The sequence below is a fragment of the Actinia tenebrosa genome, unplaced genomic scaffold, assembly GCF_029948245.1.
Source record: "Actinia tenebrosa isolate PJP-AT-01 unplaced genomic scaffold, QUT_ActTen_1.0 PGA_scaffold4__44_contigs__length_22323623, whole genome shotgun sequence".
In the NCBI taxonomy this organism is placed as follows: Eukaryota; Metazoa; Cnidaria; class Anthozoa; order Actiniaria; family Actiniidae; genus Actinia; species Actinia tenebrosa.
Window position 1 is genome coordinate 14,821,054 of NW_028292581.1, and position 22,288 is coordinate 14,843,341.

Here is a 22,288-nt window from a genome sequence, read left to right on the forward strand (position 1 = left end):
GGAATAGTTTTTTTTGGTTTTTTTGTTTTGTTTTGTTTGTTTTGTTTTGTTTTGTTTTGCTTTGTTTTTTTTGAGTCAATTTCAAATATGTACTTTCTGATAAAACAATAACCCAGCTTATAGTACACTCAACAAATTACTCCGACTCTGATTGGTCGAGAGGAGTACAATTATAGCGTTAATTGTACTCCGTAGGAGTACGAATTAAGTCGCTATGGGCAACACGGCCCACAAAACAATGCCAAAACAATTATTTTCTATCATTTTGTACTTTAAAAACATAGATAAAATGTTAAAGCCGTAAAGAACTAATCTTTTTTATGCATTTCAGTTGCGCGATGGACTGAACATCGGCCCACCCGCCAAATAGAGAATAGACAAAGAACGGCGTCGCTTAGCAATTTTCTTACTGAAATTTTGTTGAGTGAACTATAAAAAAAAATCGCACGATCTTCTCGTACAATTTGGAATTAATAGACACTCGTAATGTTTGAAAGTTCTTTAATTGCACTCGCCTAAAGGCTCGTGCAATTACAAGAACTTCCAAAACATTACTCGTGTCCATTAATTTCCAAATTGTACTCGAGATCGTGCGATTTCCTATACTTACATCTTCTCTTGCGAACTCGCAAAATTTTATTATCATTCACATTTTCCCCCGTCGTTTTGATTGGCCGAGATAACTGCATATAAGTGCCTACAAATAATAATCCGCTCATGCGCATTACGGTGCAAAGCCGTTTTGATACAAATGATTGAACATTGCTCGCTTGAACATTGAAATGATGAAAAAATTATTAACTTGCTCTTTTACTCCGACGAAGGACTAGCGTCCGAAACGTCAGTCAGTTTTTTCATCTTTTCGCGGTGTAAAATTTGCCCTTTTATTACTACTGTTTCATTAGAAACACCGACGCAGCACACAATAGTTTTTAGCTAGTTATCTTTTCTTATTTTGAAAAAAACGTCCAGTGAGACGTCGAAACGTCAAATCTCTTCGTTTATTTTCATTGCAAAATATCTCTTCTTAGTTGTATTATATATAATTTCACAAAATGATCATGAAGGATTTTTTGAAAAACATCCTCCGTTCTATATTCTTACTCTAGATATTCCGCGGAAACAAGAACCGCAATGGAATAGTTCGACACTTTCTGAGACCAAGCATCAAAGCAAGAAGCATTCGTATTCACCCAATTCGCTGGAGAAGTCATATTTCCATGAGATTTGAGCTGTATGGACGAAGCGCTGGTATGTAATGTTCTTATCCGTTCTTATCAGACAGCAAATATGTACTCTAAACTAAGCGCGTATAAAATCGCCCCGTCATGAAGTAAAAATTGTGTTGACAACTTCGTAGCCTAGTAGGTAAGATATACTATAATTGCAGTGCAATGTCTCATAACGGGTTACTATTCGGGTGGTTTTGTAAAAATGTTTTAACTTGTGTACGTTTCCCCTCCCTTGCTTTAAATAAATGGTAGTAACCCAATGATCACTATCGCTTTTTTTTTTCTGTTTTCCTAAACTCTGTAATTCTTTTTTTCTCCTATTTTTCTTTTTTCTGTCATACTTTATTTATTTTTTCCATTTTTGAGTTTGAATATGTGTATACTATGTACAATACACAACTGCAAAGGAAATGCATCGTTTATTTTTATTATTTTTTTGTTATTTTTTTGATCGTCCGAAACACAAATTCAAACATTTTCTTTTATTTTATAAACAATTTTTTTTTTAAACTCCTTACACCTCCCGTATATTTTATTAGTCTCATCTCTAGCAACCATACCTCACTTATCTATTATAATTCTATAAAATTCTAATTTATTGCATGTTAAATCAATACTATTATTTCAGCCACAAGATCTCTTCCTCTTGGAGTCGAAGATGGCCGTATTCCTGACTCGGCTTTCAGCTCATCATCAAGCTGGGACCACAAACACAGAGCAGCAAATGCCAGACTCAACTTATATCGACGAGGACAAGCAGGGGCGTGGTGTTCAAGACACAACAAATATGGTCAGTGGTTACAAATTGATATCAGAAGTCTGGCGTACGTGACTGGTATTGCTACCCAGGGACGACAAGACTATAGTCAATGGGTGACAAGATACCGACTGAGGTACAGCAGAAACGGACGAAGATTCCCGTTCTATGGAGCTGGCAGAAGAATCTATGTGAGTAAAAGATCACCGTAAATTAAAAACCAATACCTGTGGAAGGAAAGAACAAAAGTAATAAGGAACATATAAATGACGAAAATAGAAAAGGAAAAAGGGATTAATGTTTTTAAAGGAAGAAATGTTTTACTAATAGCAGAAATCAGAATCACATTGCCTTTAAAATAATTGTTTTATCTGCATTAAATCTACTGTTTATCCAAATGCCGTAACATCGAATAATTGTTTTGAGGCAAAAATATATAGTATAGCTCCAATTTGAACTCCTTTGACGTCAAGTGCAAGGGATCTATTAGCAAACTGCATCTTTTTTTTACAGAGTTTACGTGGCAACAAAGACAGGACTTCCGTCGTCTACCACCGTCTACGACCATTCTCTGCTCGATATGTCCGTATCTACCCACAAAAATGGCATGGTCATATGTCTATGAGAGTTGAACTTTATGGTCGCCGATACAGTAAGTTATTCTAGCTAAAATCAAAGAAACAAATTCGTCCTTGTTCTTACGAGGGTAACACTTAACAGCCATTAGCTAACAAATCTGTGGCCCTTGTTCGTTGGAATTTGATTTGTTTTCAAGTGGAGGGAGTAAAATCGGGGAAACCCGGAGAACCCTGAGAACCAACTAGAAAAAATACTAATATACAACACGGAGCTCGACGGGACTCGAAACCAGGGTCACATTGATGAGATGCGAGCGCACTCACCTCTACCCCACTCGTGCTTACCGAATTAAGATATAAAATAACAGTCCGTTATACTCTGCAGTTTACATAATACTTTTCTTTGTGTAATAAGCTCCAACTCGCGTACCTCCTGCATGTGGTATTTCCAACAAGCGTCTACCCAACAGATACATCACAGCATCTAGTCAATGGAACGGATACCACGCCCCATGGCTCGCTCGTCTACACCTGAAGCGAAGAGGCAGGTACATGGGTGGATGGTCTGCCAGGAGAAACAGACGTGGAGAATGGATTCAGTTTGACTTGAGAAGGTTTAAAAAGATCTACAAGATTGCCACCCAAGGTCGTAGTCACGCCAACCAGTTTGTAAAGAGTTACATTGTCAAGTACAGTGTGGACGGACGACGCTGGGTGTCCTACAAAGTAAACAGTGTCGTAAAGGTATCCATGCGTTTTGTTTTTGTTTTTGTTTTTCTATAGATGATAATTGTATTAAACGCAAAAAAAAGATAACAAAGTTTTTAATGAAACTTACGAGTGCGACACACACAATTTCAACAAATTCTTAGACCGATTTTTCGTTCTTCGTTCTCAGATACTCCCTGGAAACAGGGATCGCAATACAGTTAGAGAGAATGTGTTTAACCCACCGATCATCGCACGCTTTGTTCGTATCTACCCATGGACTTGGCATGCACATGTGTCGCTGAGGGCTGAGCTGTACGGCTTCAACCAAGGTAAGCTCATTATTTCTCATTTATTGTCGTTGATTGTTAATCAAAGTGCGGTAAGAATAAGGTCAAACATTGAACCTTATATTAGTCGTGCGCATCTGAAACAATGAATAAGGCGGTCTTCTTCATGTATGTCATAGATTCAGCTGATGCTTAACCTTCGATTCAATTTTTTTATAATTACTCCATGGGAAATTCGTTATTTTCCCTTGAGAACCTTAACTTCACAGTACCTTTATTTTTTTCTTTATTTAAGCTTATCGTTGTCGTTGTGTTTTTTATTTTCCCTGTTAACTCAGTAATATACTTTTGTATACGCATTTCAGGATACAATAGAATCCCACTTGGCTTTGAAGATCGTACGATCCCCAACTATGCCATCAGAGCCTCCTCACAGTGGGATGGTAACCATGCACCATATCTTGCTCGTCTTAACAACATCAGACGCGGAAGGAAGGTTGGTGGATGGTCTTCCAGAAAGAACCAACGAGGACAATGGATTCAGGTCGATTTAGGATCATACACGATCATCACAGGCATTCGTACTCAAGGTCGTCAAGATGCCAACCAGTGGGTCAAAACATACACTGTGTCTTACGGCAACAATGGAAGGCATTTTAGAACATACAAAGTCCGTCGACGAGTTCGGGTAATAAAAAAAGAAATGTTTTCTTTACTCTCATTTTTAATTGCCTTTTTTTCCAAGTAATTTTAAATATTTCAACCTCTGCAACATTGCAAGAAAGTTTTTGTTTGGCTGGAAAAAATGAAGTTGCCCTGCAATGCAAACACTTGTAGAAAACGATAATCGGAGTGTTGGTATAATCAACATTGAGATTGATCTCACAGTTTCTTAAGTCATTCTGTTTTCTTTTTTAAGCTTTGTATTTTTTGTAACAGGTTTTCTTGGGAAATGGTAACAGAAACAGCGTTGTAACTCGTCGACTAAGACCAGCAATTCGAGCTCGTTACATCAGAATCTATCCAAGAACCTGGCAGGGTCATATGTCACTCAGAATGGAGTTACTTGGAAGGCGAAAACGTAAGTTACGTGCCGTTTAAAGGATGAACTACAAAACGATTGGCTAAAACATGTATTGATGGGTTGCAAGTATTCCCAAGAAAGTCAAAAGACAAAACATGGCGGCCATTGTGTTGCCGTTAACAATGGATGCTAATGAGAAATCTTTTGTTAAATGGCACCAACATGGCCGCGATGACGTAACGTGCAATCGAGGAATTAGATATTCAGTTTTTGATAGAATATAAATAGCAAGGGATATAGGTTGCTATCAATAGACGTCACTTCCGGTAATAGCTCTTTTTGATGGCTTGTAGAATCCTGGAGGTTGTTTTGATCTCTTGTTTTCTGGTTTGATGTCGTGAAAATAGTCAAATACAATAGTTTGAGGACTTATTTTGATATGTTTTGACTTAGCATCCGCTAGTTGCCCCCCCCCCCCCCCCCCCCCCCCCACTCAACCGCTTGTTTGCCCCCCAGTCAACTCCAAAAAGTCACGTGATTGATAGTAAGCTATACACAACGTGTTGAAAAAATATATATAAATCTGCCAGTTCATAGTTTAGGAATCATTTTCAGTGCGTATTAATTTTATTCCGAATATCTCACCCTCTTTTGCTTAATTGAGAACAAAAGAAGGGTTTATACAAAAGAAGGTGCGAAATTCGGAGTAAAATCGCATGCGCACTGGAAACGATTATCAAGCTATATACTAGCTTATAGTACCGGACAGAAAAAATTCATGTGGCTTTTGTTTTATCCATTCACTTGAATATCTTCAAAACAATATATTCAAAACAGCATAAAAATGGGGGTCAACGTTTTGGTTCTCGAGTGATAAGACACCTTGTAAGGGGATAATTTCAAAAAGCCAACAATGATGGGTAAAAGGAGGAGTTTGCTTCACGCTGTCACAAAGTCATCATAGTTCGAAATGTTGAAAAGTAAATATTCCTCTTAATAATTGTATTTAATAAGTATTTTCTTCTTTTCTGTTGTTTTTCTTTTATATTTTTAATAGGACGAAAGATAAAACCCCCACGAAGATTACGCGCTCTTGGAATGCAGAGCGGTTACATCCGTAACAACCAGATCCGTGCATCCTCAAACTGGAACCGTTACCACGGTGCCTTCTTGGCCAGACTACACAGACGTGCACGAGGAAGATACCAAGGTGGTTGGTCAGCAAGACATAATAACCGAAAGCAGTACATACAGGTAATAAGAGTATAATGTAATACTATGACAATATATTCTTTTTACGTGTGTTAATTATTTTTATTTCTTTATCTCTAATAGGTCAATTTCCGTCGCCCTAAAACCGTTACAGCCATTGCAACACAAGGTCGCCAGAACGCCAACCAGTGGGTCACGAGTTACTACATATCGTATAGTTTGGATAAAATACATTTTATTGTATATAAATTGAATGGGAAGACAAAGGTTAGTTTAGACACGGCATAGGTACCATTTATTGATTAATTTTGTAAGTAAAATGAATGAAAATAATAATAGTTCACTATGTCTGAATATTCAATAGACTTGCGTTTGTGTTAGTACTAGCAAAGTCATCAGAATTACTTTTTTTAATGTAATGCAATTGGCTCTAACTTTGCCACCAGTAATCTTTTAATCTTAATGTATTAATTCCTTTTTCTTAGATATTCAAAGCCAACAGAAACCGTAACACAGTTGTTCTCAGAAGAATCCGACCTATCATTAGAGCTCTGAGTGTCCGTGTTCACCCCTTTACCTGGAAATCACACATTTCCATGAGAATGGAACTCTACGGAAGGAATGCAGGTTTGTAGTATAGACCTCAGGATTGGAATGTAAAATGAAGTCTGAAAGATATTGAGCTTTTATACGACTCCATATGCACGGCCTGTAAGATAATACTTGTTTTTTGATGGGTAAATATTTTGCATCCACAACTCACGGTTTAACCTTTTTGTCAACAAAAATTTGATCATATGAAAAATTAAGACTTGCAATAACAGCCCCAAATCCAGTGATGGTATACTTTCCTCATATAGATAAAGAAGAGCAACGTTCATTACAGCCATTCTCAATCACACGCGCCTTCTAGCGATTTTTTCTGTCGCGACGAAGAAGGTTTTGGTGGACGTCAATCAAGGCGTTTTCATAACATTGTCGGAAAACACAAAGCTATTAGGGCACGTGCCTATGAGATGTCATGGAAACGCCTTGATTGACGTCCACCAAAAGCTTCTTCGTCGATTGAGAATGGCTGTAAGATAATTCTCCAGTGAAAAAATCCTTAACATCCAAAACTACGATCGATACTATATTTATTGAAAAACGTGTGTATTTTTTTTATATGAAGATGTTGCGTCCCATCACACCTGGTACCGAGTATAGCACGGTTAAAGTGCATTTTACTCCTACCGTCTTAATGTTTACACTGAATTGCCTAGCTCAGCGGCCGCATCGACGGGCCGTCTGAAGAAAATTTATTTGTCTATATCTTTCATCCCTTGATGTCTGTAAAACTGATAGACTGGTGAGTCATTATAAAACGACAATACTAATGAAACTATATATTTCCAGCAACGAATAAACTACCTCTTGGTGTCGAAGACCGTCGTATTCCAGCACGCGCATTCAGCTCATCTTCCATCTGGGATTACAAACACAGAGCAGCAAATGCCAGACTCAACTTATATCGGCGAGGACAGGCAGGAGCGTGGTGTGCAAAACACAACAAACATGGACAGTGGCTTCAAGTTGATATTGGACGTCTTGCCAGAGTTACCGGTATTGCTACCCAAGGACGACACGACTATAATCAATGGGTGAAAAGCTTCTACGTCACGTATAGTACAAATGGAAGACGATTTATACCCTATAAATATGGCAGAAGATTAGTAGTGAGTAGTATACACTTTCAGTTTAACACATTTTGTTGCTGGTATCGTTCTTGATCTTTTTATCCGCTTCGATGGTTAGTAATAGCAATTTAAATAACGATTTTTTTTTTTTTTTTTTTTTTTTTTGCAATCATAGATATTCCGTGGAAATCGTAACAGAAACTCCATAGTATACAACAGATTTGTTCGTCCTCTGAAAGCACGTTTTGTACGAGTTTACCCAAGAAGCTGGCAGGGACACATTTCTATGAGGTTGGAACTGTATGGACGACGATATGGTGAGTTCATTTTGAAGATATTGCAGCTTTTAACTGTAGTTTGTTATATGTCCTTTCCAAACACTATTTCTTGGCATAATTTAATATTACATGAGCCGTTTAGATGTGTCGGTAAAGAAAGACATCGAAGTAGTTATTCAAAGACAATCGCATATCCAATGATATTCAAATATAAATTTTAGAGCATCAGGCATTAAATATTAGTCATTTCAATTTTGAACTATATACAGGCCGCCTTCCTCGTCCTCGTATATTCCCAAGTGGTATTTCCAATGGCCGTCTGCCCAACAAATACATCACAGCTTCCAGCCAATGGGACAAAAACCACGCCCCATGGCTCGCTCGTCTGCATCGTAAACGACGTGGACGTCTAGTTGGAGGATGGTCAGCTCGTAAAAATAACAGGGGTCAATGGATTCAGTTTAACTTGAGATCGCCAAAGAGGGTCTTCAAGATTGTAACTCAAGGACGAAGCGACACGAACCAGTGGGTGAAAAGCTTTATCATCCGTTACAGTGTAGATGGAAGACGATGGGTGTGGTACAAAAGGAATAGTGTTATTAAGGTACCGACGAATTTTCAAGGATTTGTACAAATACCATGGTTCGAGAAAATTTAATGAAAATACTAAACGCTTTTGATGAAAGTGGTATTTTTCATTCATTCTTCGAGAACTAAGGTTGGGTTTACTTTTAATAAAACATCCTCACAAAACACGCGGTACTAAAGTAAAAAAAGTTAGATCGGTTCAAGCGGCTGCATTTTTGCATTCCCAATAGCAATACACGATAAAAAAGTTCCAATCTCAGTGTTTTGGCTTTTGCTTTAGTGTTTCGAGTTTTGGGTTTTGTTTTTATGTTTTGGCTTTTGTGTTTGTGCTTTGCACTTATTGGCAACAGAGGACAGTCAATGGCAGTCTATTTTACATATTTGTTAAATAGTACGGATTAAGAAAACGTTATCGGCCGATCAACCAATCAAGTATTTTAAGTAGGTGTGGTAATAATACATAAATGTAATGCCCATGAAATGATTTTGAGCCAAACGTTATTATAGTCGATGTTTTTTGATCCGTTACCCTTCTATTTAGTGCTGTATTCTAACTTGTTTCGTTTGTTTTGCCAACTTGCAATACAAAAACGTGTAGAATGAAACAACATTGAATATTTACTGTAGAGTTTGTTCTGACGGCTAACGGTTTTTTTCATGCTACAAAGAAGCATAATGTAAATTAAATATATAATAGTTTAAATCCATTATCTTTTTTCTTGAATCAGGTCTTACCCGGAAACCGCAATCGAAATTCGCTGAGGAGTAATTTCTTTAGTCCATCAGTCATAGCTCAGTATGTAAGAATCTACCCAAGAACATGGTATCGGCACATTTCCCTCAGGGCGGAGTTGTACGTCACACGAGCATGTAAGTACCAACTTAATGGTCAATGGAAAGACTAGTAAAAAGTGATTTTTGTGTATTAAGCATTGTCTTACTGTGCGGACACACGAACGCCCGTAACCGGGAACATTTGAATTAAAGTGACCAATCAGATAACAGTAAACTAGACAGAGATTGAACTGATAACAGTGTTAGCCAATCAGATTATCACTTTCTCATGCTCTTTTTATAACTATCTACTATCAGATTGGCTGCTTAAGCAAATTGAACTAAAGGTCACAATATGATTGGTTAATGATACTAGTTAATAAAAGTGGTTCCGGTTAGAGCTATGTATCTGCACGGTAATACTATGTTTGCAGAACATGACTTGATGAGCTATTTTACATTTTACTTACCATCTCGCTTCTCATTGGCCTGTTTACTCGACATAATAAATGTAATATCCGTAGGTTTTCAAGCAGATATTATATTATCACGTCAAGTTCATTCAAGGTCACAGCAGAGATTTATATACGTTGCTATTCCTTTGAAAACATAATTAAATCTTTATTCTTAGTTCAGATAATGTATAATAAAACGATTATTGGAAGAAATCGAACATGATATCATAAATCATCCAAGACCTCGGCCGTCTTATCCACCTTATCTTACGGCTTTGGCAGATAACACGGCCTTGGTCTTGATAATTTACGATATTATGCTCATCTCGACCAATAATTGTATATTATTCATATGTTAAATTTGATTTTTTTAATTCACAGCTTATTATGAGTTGCCCATGGGTGTCGAAGACGGATTTATTCCTTCCAGAGCCATCAGAGCTTCATCACAATGGAACCGCAATCATGGACCATCGCGCGCTCGACTCAACACTGTTCGACGTGGAAGGAAGACAGGAGCATGGTCTGCTAGAAAGAATAATAGACGACAATGGATCCAAGTTGACTTTGGAAGAGCAACCATCATCAGTAAGATTCTTACTCAAGGTCGTCAAGATGCGAACCAGTGGGTCAAGTCATACACTGTATCGTACAGCAACAATGGAAGACACTTCAGACCCTACAAGATAAGAGGAAGAGCGAGGGTACGTTTGCGAAATTAGGATATTTTTGACAAATAACATAACAACAATATCAATATTTTTCCAGGAAGCTCTCATCACCGAAGTATAGACAATTAAACAATTAGACTACGAGGTCGAGTTTTCTATGAGTCAATACTGATAGTCGATGACTCGACCTCGTGGTCTATTTTATTTTAGCATAAACCTACTAGCTAGTATTATAATATTAAAAAATAATAATAATGACACCGAAAATTTTTCTGAAGAAAACGACGGTCAACCGGCGGCACTGTTTTCATCCATCTTTGCAAACTCGACTCGATGTCTTAACGCGAGTATAAGCTTAAACTTGCTCTATTTCTATAGCTCTTTTTCTCTATTATAACGCTCAAAAATCTCTTTAGCAGATTTTTTTCCCTTTTTATCAGTTCTTGGGATCATGTTTCTTATTAGTGAGCGATAAACTGGACGGATCTATTTACTAATATTTTGTTGTCAGGTCATTCAAAGTCCTGCCATGTTTACAATTCGCTTAAGATTCTTGTCCGCTAACTTGCACTTTCTTTATTGCTTCGTCTGTGCTTACCGTTTTAAAAGTCTTCTTGAATACATGTGAATAAGTTGTCTTTTGGATTTTTTCTGTTCTTTGAGGAAACCCTTTTAAAATGACATCGTTATCTCAGTAGTCAGTTGTTTGTCCGTCGTAAAGTTTGCACATGAAAATCTGAATGAAATCTGACGGCCGCTTTTTCGCGTTAAAATTGCCATAATTCTTCAGTTTTTTGTTTATCTGTACTGTCCAAAACCTCCATTCCTTTCCTTGATATAGTCTAATATTTTCTACAATCGATTTTTAAAGTTTTTTTAGAGAACAAGCAGATAGTTGGACGAAACTTGAGCATGCACTTGTTTGTTTTTCGCTACTCGCTATCTATCACAGGATTGATAGTGAGTACGTTAGCCAATCAGATTGCAGGATTCGTGATAGTATGCTAGTAGGTTTATGCTAAAATGGTATAGAAGAGGTTTACGAAAGTTGCAAGATAGTATGCAAGAAGTGCCTTTTATCACTCAGACTTTTTATCTTTTATCTTTTTCCTTTAATTAATCCATCCATTTTTTACAGAATGATGATTTTTTTAATGATACTATTGTTAGGCATATTATAATACACATTTTAATTGCAGGTTTTCATTGGCAACGCAAACAGAAACACCATTGTTATTCGTTCCTTGAAACCTTTTATTACAGCAAGATTTATCAGAATCCATCCTCTAAGATGGCTATCACACATCTCTATGAGAATAGGATTCAGAGGAAAACGAACAAAAAGAGGTAGCAATCCTTTTTTTTTTTTTTTTTTTGGAATATTCAAAACTAATGTCATATTTCTTTTTTAATTAAATGCAACAATGTATAATTTATTATTAGGCGCCGCAAAACCAAGACTCCGAGCACTTGGAATGCAGAGCGGACGCATCCGTAACAACCAAATTCGTGCATCCTCAAGCTGGGACCGTAACCACGGTCCCTTCTTGGCCAGACTAAACAGACGTGCACGAGGAAGACTTCAAGGCGGTTGGTCAGCAAGACACAATAACCGTAACCAGTACATACAAGTAAGGGACCTTTTTTAAACATGCTATGTATTTGGATTAAATTCTTAGTTGTTCATAGAAATGCCGAGTATTTCGAACTTAAGTATTTTTGCTTTTGTGCCTTTAACAAGCTTTTAAAAATATTTGTTTAACACTGAACTTTTATTGTTTATGAAATGGAAATATTTTTATCTCAATTGGTTCACCCTTTATCTTGTTTTACTTTTAAGGTAAATTTCCGTCGCCTTAAGAAAATTGTGGCAATCGCGACACAAGGTCGTCAAAACGCCAACCAATGGGTCACAAGTTACTACATATCCTACAGTTTCAATAAGATACACTTTGCACCTTTCAGGATACGCGGTCGAACAAAGGTATGTGACCAATTAAATAGAATAAGCTTGGTATAGAATTGGTGCACACCCAAAACTCGATGGAAGAGGCGGCTAATCACCTTATTATAACATCATAGCAAAACCCAAATCATGCTATTTTTTTTTTTCCTAACGAAATCTTCACTATATAACATAACATCTAAAAAATGTATTTTTGGTGTGGCTCGGTGTTGATAAAACAATTTAAACAAGAAATAAATGAAGATATCTTTTTGTCAGATATTCCGTGCAAACAGAAACCGCAATGGAATAGTTCGACACATTTTGAGACCAAGCATCAAAGCAAGAAGCATTCGTATTCACCCAGTCAGCTGGAGAGGTCATATTTCCATGAGATTTGAGCTGTATGGACGAAGCGCTGGTATGTAATGTTTTTGCCCATTTTTATCACACAACAAATATGTATCAAAATTAAGGGCGTATAAAACCCGTGACATTAAGAAAACTTGTTGCAAATTTGAATCCTAGCTTGATATTACTTAAAGTCTCAAAAGGGGAAGGCCGGCAATCATCGAATTTTGGGTGTTTAAGTAAAAATGTAGATTTATTTTCAATTCGCAGTTTTTAGGCAAGTTGTACAAGACATGAATGCTGGTTTTTAATGCGTTTGCCCCCACTCCCCCACCCAAAAAACAAATGCAGTAACCGAAAAATCAAAAATGCTGCTTTTCTTTATTACCGTCGTTTGCATTGCTACGCGGCCACCCCAGACAAAAATCGCGACGTGCACTTGCAATAGACTGCCGTCAATCAAACAAGTTGACGTCATTTACAGGCGTTTGGATCGGCCCGGATAGGCCCGGTGAGTGTGGCTCATAATACTTGTAATCAATCGACAAGTTTTGGCGCCTTTTGAATCACACACGCGTGTAAATGGTTGATTGACGGCAGTCTATTGCAAAATGCACGTCACGATTTTTGTCTAGGGTGGCCGCGTAGCAGTGCAAACGCCGGTAATGTCTTCTTTGTCTTCTTTTTTCTGGCATTCTATTGATTTTCGCCTGTTTCTGTTTGGATAAAACAATACAAAGCTGAAAATAGATGATAATAGTAATAATAATAATTTTTTTCTTTCTTGAAGCTTTCGAAAAACAAATGCTGAAAACAAATTTTTGACTAATATGAATTAATACTAATGCTAATTTAAACTTCTTGTATCTCCTGCGTTTTTTATTGTTCATCTCTAGCAAACAAACCTCTACCTCTTGGAGTTCAAGATGGCCGTATTCCTGACTCCGCTATCACTGCCTCATCCATGTGGGACCGCAAACACAGACCAGCAAACGCTAGGCTCAACTTATATCGAAAGGGACAAGCCGGGGCATGGTGTTCTAGACACAATAGATATGGCCAGTGGTTACAAATTGATATTGGAAGCTTGGCACGTGTGACTGGTATTGCTACGCAGGGACGACAAGACTATAGTCAATGGGTGACAAGATACCGACTGAGGTACAGCAGAGACGGACGACGTTTCCCGTTCTACGGAGTCGGCAGACGTATCTATGTAAGTCTATTTTTATTTTATTTTTGTACCTCTAGATTAAACTTGAAGGAAATCCGGACAAATTTGTAAACGGCTTGATTTATTACAGAGCTTACGTGGCAACAAAGACAGGACTTCTGTGGTTTTCCACCGTCTACGACCATTCTCTGCTCGATATGTCCGTATCTACCCACAAAAATGGCATCGTCATATGTCTATGAGAGTAGAACTGTATGGTCGCCGATACAGTAAGTTATTCTAAAATTAAGACATGAAAAGAATGGTTCGTTTTATTTTACAGCTTACGTAATAATTTCTTTGTGTTATAAAGCTCGTACTCGTAAACCTGCTGCATGTGGTATTTCCAACAAGCGACTACCGAACAGATACATCACAGCATCAAGCCAATGGAACAGATACCACGCCCCATGGCTCGCTCGTCTACACCTGAAACGAAGAGGCAGGTACATGGGTGGATGGTCTGCCAAGAGAAACAGACGTGGAGAATGGATTCAGTTTGACTTGAGAAGGTTTAAAAAGATCTACAAGATTGCCACCCAAGGTCGTAGTCACGCCAACCAGTTTGTAAAGAGTTACATTGTCAAGTACAGTGTGGACGGACGACGCTGGGTGCCCTACAAAGTGAACAGTGTCGTAAAGGTATCCATGCGTGTTTTCTATAGATAATACTAGAATAAAACGTGAAAAAAGATTACACCGTTTTTACTGCGATAACCGTTTATCGCGATCGTCGTCTCAAAACTTCGATTGGATCTTGGGATTATGTAGCACTATACCCTTGTGAGGTTTATGAGAATGAGCTACAAGAGTGGCTTGAATATTTGACAAGAAGAAGACCCTAAAAAGAACTCCTCTCCATCTCTATTCGTTTGGATATGTTCAAGTCGTCTTACTTTTCTTTGGATTTTGAACTGAGCAAACATGGCAGATGGAAAACGTAGATCAAGCTCGATCAAGGGCATTTACATAAACTCGGCCCCCTTCACGTGGTTGGCGGATCAGAAAACCCAATATCCAACTGAAAATTTAACGTTGTCGGTCGCGATACAAAGGTTTTTGCAGTATTAACATTTACGAGTACATAACACACAATTTTAGCACATTCTTAGAACGATTTTTGTTTTCGCTTTCAGATACTCCCCGGAAACAGGGATCGCAGTACAGTTAGAGAGAACGTATTTAACCCTCCGATCATCGCACGCTTTGTTCGTATCTACCCATGGACTTGGCATGCACATATGTCGCTGAGGGCTGAGCTGTATGGCTTCAAACAAAGTAAGCTCATTATTTCTTAGTTAATGTCATTGATTGTTAATCAAAGTGTCATTAGAATAAGGTCAAACATCGAACTGCATGATTCAATTTAACTACGTTTAAAACTCTGAACAAATCACTTTCAAAGAATCCTTTCAATTAATTTTGCCTTCCCATTTTTTCCATATGTGCACAAAGAAATGCTTCTGGGAAATCGTTTTTCAGATTTCCGAATAAAAATGATTACTTATGAATTTAAATTTCTACACTTGTATCTACTTCAGGATACAATAGAATCCCACTAGGTTTGGAAGATCGCACGATTCCTAACTATGCCATTAGAGCCTCCTCACAGTGGGATGGTAACCATGCACCATATCTTGCTCGTCTTAACAACATTAGACGCGGAAGGAAGGTTGGTGGATGGTCTTCCAGAAAGAACCAACGAGGACAATGGATTCAGGTTGCTTTAGGATCATCCACAACCATAACAGGCATTCGTACTCAAGGTCGTCAAGATGCCAACCAGTGGGTCAAGACATACACTGTGGCCTACAGCAACAATGGAAGGCACTTCAGAACGTACAGAGTTCGTAGACGTGTTAAGGTAAATGATAAGAATTAATTTAATTGTCTAGTAGCACTGCATATATTTAGAGTGTAAAGTTCGTCTTCTAAAAGATGCCCTACCAAAATAAGGAATAAATCCCATACCTAGACGGAATTTACCCTTTACGCCTAGTTGAAACATGGTGACTAAATTAATACAATTACAAGAATCGCTAGTTTCGTATGTGTAACATAATTGTTTTAAATTGATCACACTATATATTATAAAATTGCTGTGATAAATAAATGTGGCTTACAGCAACAATGGAAGGCACTTCATACAACATACAAAGCGCATCGACGCGTGAAGGTAAATAAAGTTTTGATGGAATGGACTTAAAGTTTTCATTCAAACTCGACCTGGCATTGTAAAAGGAGAAAGTAGTTATCTCCATTGTATTTTAGACAAATTTTTGACTTTTTGCGAAGGAAGTAACTAACCGAATACTGTACTGTTTTGTCTTCCACCACCGAGTTCCAAAAAAAAAAAATTCTTCAAACATTCCCCAGAATTTCTATTCTGTGAACTAGTTTAGATTGTTCATTTTCAATGATCTGTGTTGTTGATTATTTGCAGGTCTTCTTGGGAAACAGTAATCGAAACACCGTCGTAACTCGCCAACTGAGACCAGCCATTCGAGCTCGTTACATCAGAATCTATCCAAGAACCTGGCAGGGTCATATGTCACTGAGAATGGAGTTACTTGGAAGGAGAAGAAGTAAGTGATATATCGGTTTAACCAGCCGGTAATGCTTCTATAACTAAAGGTCTTTCATTAAAAAAGGTTGGGTCATTTAGAAATAGTTAGAATTTTTTTTCTAAATTACAGAAGGTCCAATAAGACCTCCTAGCCGACTGCGAGCACTTGGAATGCAGAGCGGTCGTATCCGTAACAACCAGATCCGTGCATCCTCAAACTGGGACCACAAACACGGTGCCTTCTTAGCCAGACTAAACAGACGTGCACGAGGAGGATATCAAGGTGGTTGGTCTGCAAGGCACAACAACCGTAAACAGTATATACAGGTAAGACATTTTTTTCAGATGTAAATATGCTATGATTTAAAATTGATGATGGTGTAGCTATTGTTTCACCTGTATGTAATGTCTGCAGAGTTTGAAATTAAAATCATGTTTTCCCTCTTCAGATCACTTTCCGTCGCCCTAAGAAAGTTACGGCCATCGCAACACAAGGTCGCCAGAATGCCGACCAATGGGTCACTCGTTATTACATATCCTTCAGCATGGATAAAATACACTTTACGCCTTACAGGTTAAATGGTCGAACAAAGGTAAAGCAAGAAGTAGTTCGCTACATTTTACTATCAGCAGCGGCAGTTTAGCTCTTCTTTTAACATTTCCACACCATCATAAAACATCTTGCATCATTAACTGTTAGCTCACTATCAGAAGTCAGAATGTGCGGTAATATTACGTGATTATTTCTTAAGTTATGTCAAGAGGGTAAAAGAAGATAGTTTTACCCATCTCCCGCTATAAAACGCTCCAAAATTCCCTTGATTTACAGCAAAGATCTAACTCAAATATTGGCCAAATGAGTGTAACCTTGACTTAAAACAATTGTTTAGCGGTCATTGAAGCGATTTCCAGAAAACTGTTTAACATTGATAAAAATGTGATTCTCGAGAATCACAGAGATATTAAGTCTTATTTATTATATGGCAAGGTAATTTCACGCGCTATGATTGGTCAATTCGCGGTCCATAACTTACGGTACGGACCGAAAAATGAAATGGTTCACTGAGTGTACGTACTTATGATCTTTTAAAACATTCAAATCTTTATCAAAAAAATATATTTCTGGATGAAAATCGTCGGAAAACCTTCAATAAATAATTAGAGATAACTGAAAGTCACTGGCATTTAATGTAAAACTTATCAAACAAGCGACAACTCTTTCATACAAGCGAAACTCTTTCGATCAAGGCTCTACACGGCACTAGTTGAGCGATTTTGTACGACTAGAAAAAACTAGAAAAACTAACTATGCTAAAGCTAAAACTATGTCAAACTACGAACTAAAGGGTGGTGAACAGTGGCTAATTCAATAAATGAAATAAAGATAGGTTTACGAGTAGAATTAACGTAAATTTGTTATTTCAGTGAGCTAACAACGTCCAGTTTGAACTTATCTGAATCGATCGGGTGAAGAAGCCAGTAGTTTCTTTCGTAAACGTTTTAAGCAGTTTTCTAGGCTCATCCGCTCTTTAAGTATGTCCATATTACAGTAATATTTCACCCCCACTTGAATTTGAATGTATTTTTAGACAGGAGAGTTGGCAGTACCTTTTTTAATTGAGTCGAAAGTGTGCCTTCTTCATGACTTCAGCCATTGTACATATGGCGGCCTGCTTCAAACAGTCAAAACGTTGAAAATTGACGAAAACTATCCATGTTCAGCCAGCCGTAATTTTCCAAAGCTTCTCATTCATTTCTGGAGACAGTTTTTGAGTTTTTTTCTCAATAAAAGGCAGGAAAACAAGCGGAAGGCTGTAGTATTTTACATCTTGGTTGTGAATATCTTGAAGTTTGAAGTACGACAGTTTTCTTCTCAATCTCATGTTGAGTTCTTGAGGTCTTCTTTTGATGCCTTTTTTGCTTTGCATTTATATGTTTTGCAAAATAAAGCCTCACTTTTGTTAACTAGTATTTCAGAAAACTTTAAACTTTAGCTAAATTCTTTCAAAGTAAACTAAAACTTCGCCTTTTGAGCGACTCAAACACTACATGACTTTTGGCACGTACAGGAAGCCCTTCCAATGCAGTTCTCGTTTGACATGCGCTGTTAACTTTACTTTTTGTTGCTTCGCCTCTTTTTGATCTCAATGCCTTGCCATATAATAAGTATCTTATTAACCTCGTTTGCTCGGTCCGTACCGTAAGTTATGGATCCTCGTTTTTTCCACTTTTTTATGGCCCGCGCGCTACGCGCTTGGGCCATAAGGCAGTGGAAAAAACTCGGTCCATAACTTACGGTACGGACCGAGCAAACGAGGTTAATAAGAGCTATATATCCCTTTTTATAGATTTTCAACGCCAACCGTAACCGTAATACAGTGGTTCTTAGAAAAATCCGACCAGCCATCAGAGCAGTGAGTGTTCGTATCCACCCCGTCAGCTGGAAGTCACATATTTCCATGAGACTCGAACTTTATGGAGGAAATGCAGGTTTGTAGTTGGAAACCTACTTTCTTGAATTTAATAACTACGACGAATTCTTCTCATAAAATTAATTATGACATATTAACTCAGACGATGAAACATCGGTATTTCCCAACCAAAACTTTAGATATATAGTTTCGGTATATTACGGGCATTTTTTATTTTATATTTTTTACACTCGTTTGCAGGTATACATCGCTTGCCTCTTGGTGTCGAAGACCGTCGTATTCCAGAACGCGCTTTCAGCGCCTCATCCATCTGGGATTACAAACACAGAGCAGCAAATGCCAGACTCAACTTATATCGACGAGGACAAGCAGGAGCGTGGTGTGCAAGACACAACAAACATGGACAGTGGCTTCAGGTTGATATCGGAAGTCTTGCCCGAGTTACCGGTATTGCTACCCAAGGACGACACGACTATAATCAATGGGTGAAAAGCTTCTACGTGACGTATAGTACAAATGGAAGGCGATTTATACCCTATAGGCATGGAAGACGAACAGTGGTAAGCATGAAACAAATTGCCAAAATATATGTTTAAAATAACTTGTATCCAAATCTAACACACCACGCTAGAAAAAAAGTGGTGTTGCTAAAGGCTTGACATTATGTTTAAAGTATTTACAAGAAATTGTATCTCATCAGGGAAAAAACAGTCTGCATTTATACTCGCTTATGAATACATATTTCTCCCTTTAGACATTCCAAGCTAATCGTAATAGAAATACCATAGTATACAACCGATTTGTTCGTCCTCTGAGAGCACGTTTTGTACGTGTTTACCCAAGAAGCTGGCATGGACACATTTCTATGAGGTTGGAACTGTATGGAAGACGATATGGTGAGTTAATATCATACAGTCGCTTCTAACGTAAATATTCAATTGTTAGGCATCTAGATCAGAGTTTTATTGGAAACTCAATTTAATCTTCCAACAGGTCGCCCTTCACGTCCTCGTTTATTCCCATGTGGTATTTCCAATGGCCGTCTGCCCAACAAATACATCACAGCATCCAGTCAATGGGACAAAAACCACGCCCCATGGCTCGCTCGTCTGCATCGTAAACGACGTGGACGTCTAGTTGGAGGATGGTCAGCTCGTAGAAATAACAGGAGACAATGGATTCAGTTTAACTTGAGATCACCAAAGAGGATCTACAAGATTGTAACTCAAGGACGAAGCGACACGAACCAGTGGGTGAAAAGCTTTATCATCCGTTACAGTGTAGATGGAAGACGATGGGTGTGGTACAAAAGGAATAGTGTAACTAAGGTAATACCCCATTCACACCAAGGCTAAAACAGTTTTAAAGTGGTTTAACTAAACAGGTTTGGAAAACTATCTGCGAACACTGCACAATATTTGGTGAAATAGTGCCTGTAAGCTATCCTTTGTCTTGCTCTGACACTATTTTTGAAAGTTTCATTATATTGTAGGTTTCTAGTTTCTCAATTTTTTTCCTAATAAAAACATAGTTTAACTAAACACGTTTAGGTGTGAATAGGTTATAAGATTTAGAGACAGTATATAAACTTTTCTTAGTTAGCCGTTTTCATCATTTAAACAACAATATGCCCCTTTTTCCGACATATAATTTACCTACGTGATTTTTTAACAATAACAGGTTTTACCAGGAAACCGTGATAGAAGTTCACTGAAAGAAAATTACTTCAAACCAACGATCACAGCTCAGTATGTACGAATCTACCCAAGAACATGGCAAGGACACATCTCCCTCAGGACTGAGCTCTACGGTAGACGAGCATGTAAGTAATACAGCAATGAGTTTATTTATTGATAATAAGCATAAACACGTAATAGTGTACATACAGTGACAAAACGTAAGACCATAAAATATTACAAATCATTCAAAGATAAAATCTAAAATACTACGATACTACTAATGACAGGAAAAATGAAAAATATAAATTTTAATTTAAAACTATTATAAATCAAACCCTAAATGAAAACAAAGAATTCAAGGAATAAAATGAGGCAATGATGATTTATCTTCGTAATATCTCTTCCACATCATATTTTTGAAACTTTTAAGAGATGCTTGTTTTTTTAAGATCGACTGATAAACTATTCCATGATTGGATAGTAGTAACTTGAAATGTCTTTTCCTCTTCGGTTACTCTATCGTACTTGGAAGTTTTGAAATTGTGATCACAAAACCTAGTAATTCTTCTATGAGCAGAACTATTTAACTTAAGAGAATCAATTAAATATTTAGATTTAGATTTGCAGTGCCTTGTGGGAGTGTTTTGGGAGACATGTTGTCAAGATGGCGTCTATTTCGTTCCCTTAAACAATCCCACAATGCATTTGAAATCCATCAAGTTTAGTTAACCTCAATCCAAATCTCGTTTACTTAACCTCGCAATGGATAGTCAGAGGGCTTTTCTCGCTCGCCAGCTATGTGGACTAAAACGATTCACTTGTAATTAATTTATTTTAACCTTTCTTGTGACTTTCGTTGCAATTGGCATCAAACTTGAAGAGTTCTTTGAATGAATGCAGATGATTAACTGCAGAGAAGGACAACAAACTATTATATTTTGGTGTTTTTCGTGCTTTATGTTTGTTCGAACTAATGTTTTTTCTCGGAAAAATATTCCAAGCTCCAGGCGGGATTTTTTTAAAATATCACTTTTATAAGTTTCTCGCAAAGAAAGAACGAGAGACATTTGAATAGATTTTTAGTATAAGAGATACTAAAAACATTTAGCTAGAAATCCGTGTATTCTTTTATTATTATTTTTTTTTTTTTATTGGTAATGTTTAGAAAATTTAATTGCGATTTCTTTAAAAAGTGCATGGCAAATGCGGTTCCAAATACCTCCATGCTATTCAGCTGTCATAGTGTCCCTAGGATTTCGTTAAATCCTGAGTTTTGTTTTGAATGACATTTTAGTTAATTAAAAATGGCGAAAAAACACTTTGGCATTGCTTACTCAATATATGGTTCTATTTACAGCACTTTATGAAATACCGATTGGCGTGGAAGATGGAAAGATACCATCCAGAAACTTCAGAGCTTCATCGCAATGGAACCGCAACCATGGTCCATCACGTGCTCGACTCAACACTGTTCGACGTGGAAGGAAGACAGGAGCATGGTCTGCTAGAAAGAATAATAGACGACAATGGATCCAAGTTGACTTTGGGAGAGCAACCATCATCAGTAAGATTCTTACCCAGGGTCGTCAAGATGCGAACCAGTGGGTCAAGTCATACACTGTAACGTACAGCAACAATGGAAGACACTTTAAGCCTTACAAGTTAAGAGGAAGAGTGAGGGTAAGTTCGTATAAATATTTCAAATCAAATAAAGCCTTTAGTGTGTTTTATCGTGAAGATAAAAGCAATAGAGATATATCACAGTAAGGTAGTACAAATACTAAAAAAGGTCTATGAAATACAAAAATGCAAAACTTCCCTTAATAGCCGATTGATACCACTTGATCATAACTCTTAAT

General features: G+C 37.5%; 1 protein-coding gene across 1 annotated transcript in view; it reads left to right on the forward strand.

Moving 5' to 3' along the window:
• LOC148907187 (uncharacterized) overlaps window positions 1-22,288 on the forward strand; it is a 42,887-nt gene that overhangs the window by 3,627 nt on the left and 16,972 nt on the right. The window contains exons 3-35 of the mRNA XM_089036809.1: window positions 1,110-1,251; window positions 1,861-2,180; window positions 2,503-2,641; window positions 2,983-3,311; window positions 3,466-3,607; window positions 3,931-4,253; window positions 4,505-4,646; window positions 5,647-5,843; window positions 5,925-6,068; window positions 6,287-6,428; window positions 7,197-7,516; window positions 7,653-7,794; window positions 8,025-8,359; window positions 9,072-9,213; window positions 9,954-10,276; window positions 11,443-11,590; window positions 11,687-11,874; window positions 12,084-12,227; window positions 12,468-12,609; window positions 13,436-13,755; window positions 13,844-13,982; window positions 14,066-14,394; window positions 14,889-15,030; window positions 15,294-15,616; window positions 16,196-16,337; window positions 16,449-16,645; window positions 16,768-16,911; window positions 18,667-18,808; window positions 18,991-19,310; window positions 19,505-19,646; window positions 19,744-20,078; window positions 20,431-20,572; window positions 21,787-22,109. Coding sequence (XP_088892935.1) covers window positions 1,110-1,251; window positions 1,861-2,180; window positions 2,503-2,641; window positions 2,983-3,311; window positions 3,466-3,607; window positions 3,931-4,253; window positions 4,505-4,646; window positions 5,647-5,843; window positions 5,925-6,068; window positions 6,287-6,428; window positions 7,197-7,516; window positions 7,653-7,794; window positions 8,025-8,359; window positions 9,072-9,213; window positions 9,954-10,276; window positions 11,443-11,590; window positions 11,687-11,874; window positions 12,084-12,227; window positions 12,468-12,609; window positions 13,436-13,755; window positions 13,844-13,982; window positions 14,066-14,394; window positions 14,889-15,030; window positions 15,294-15,616; window positions 16,196-16,337; window positions 16,449-16,645; window positions 16,768-16,911; window positions 18,667-18,808; window positions 18,991-19,310; window positions 19,505-19,646; window positions 19,744-20,078; window positions 20,431-20,572; window positions 21,787-22,109 — 7,044 coding nt within the window. The remainder of the gene's footprint in view (window positions 1-1,109; window positions 1,252-1,860; window positions 2,181-2,502; window positions 2,642-2,982; window positions 3,312-3,465; window positions 3,608-3,930; window positions 4,254-4,504; window positions 4,647-5,646; window positions 5,844-5,924; window positions 6,069-6,286; window positions 6,429-7,196; window positions 7,517-7,652; window positions 7,795-8,024; window positions 8,360-9,071; window positions 9,214-9,953; window positions 10,277-11,442; window positions 11,591-11,686; window positions 11,875-12,083; window positions 12,228-12,467; window positions 12,610-13,435; window positions 13,756-13,843; window positions 13,983-14,065; window positions 14,395-14,888; window positions 15,031-15,293; window positions 15,617-16,195; window positions 16,338-16,448; window positions 16,646-16,767; window positions 16,912-18,666; window positions 18,809-18,990; window positions 19,311-19,504; window positions 19,647-19,743; window positions 20,079-20,430; window positions 20,573-21,786; window positions 22,110-22,288) is intronic.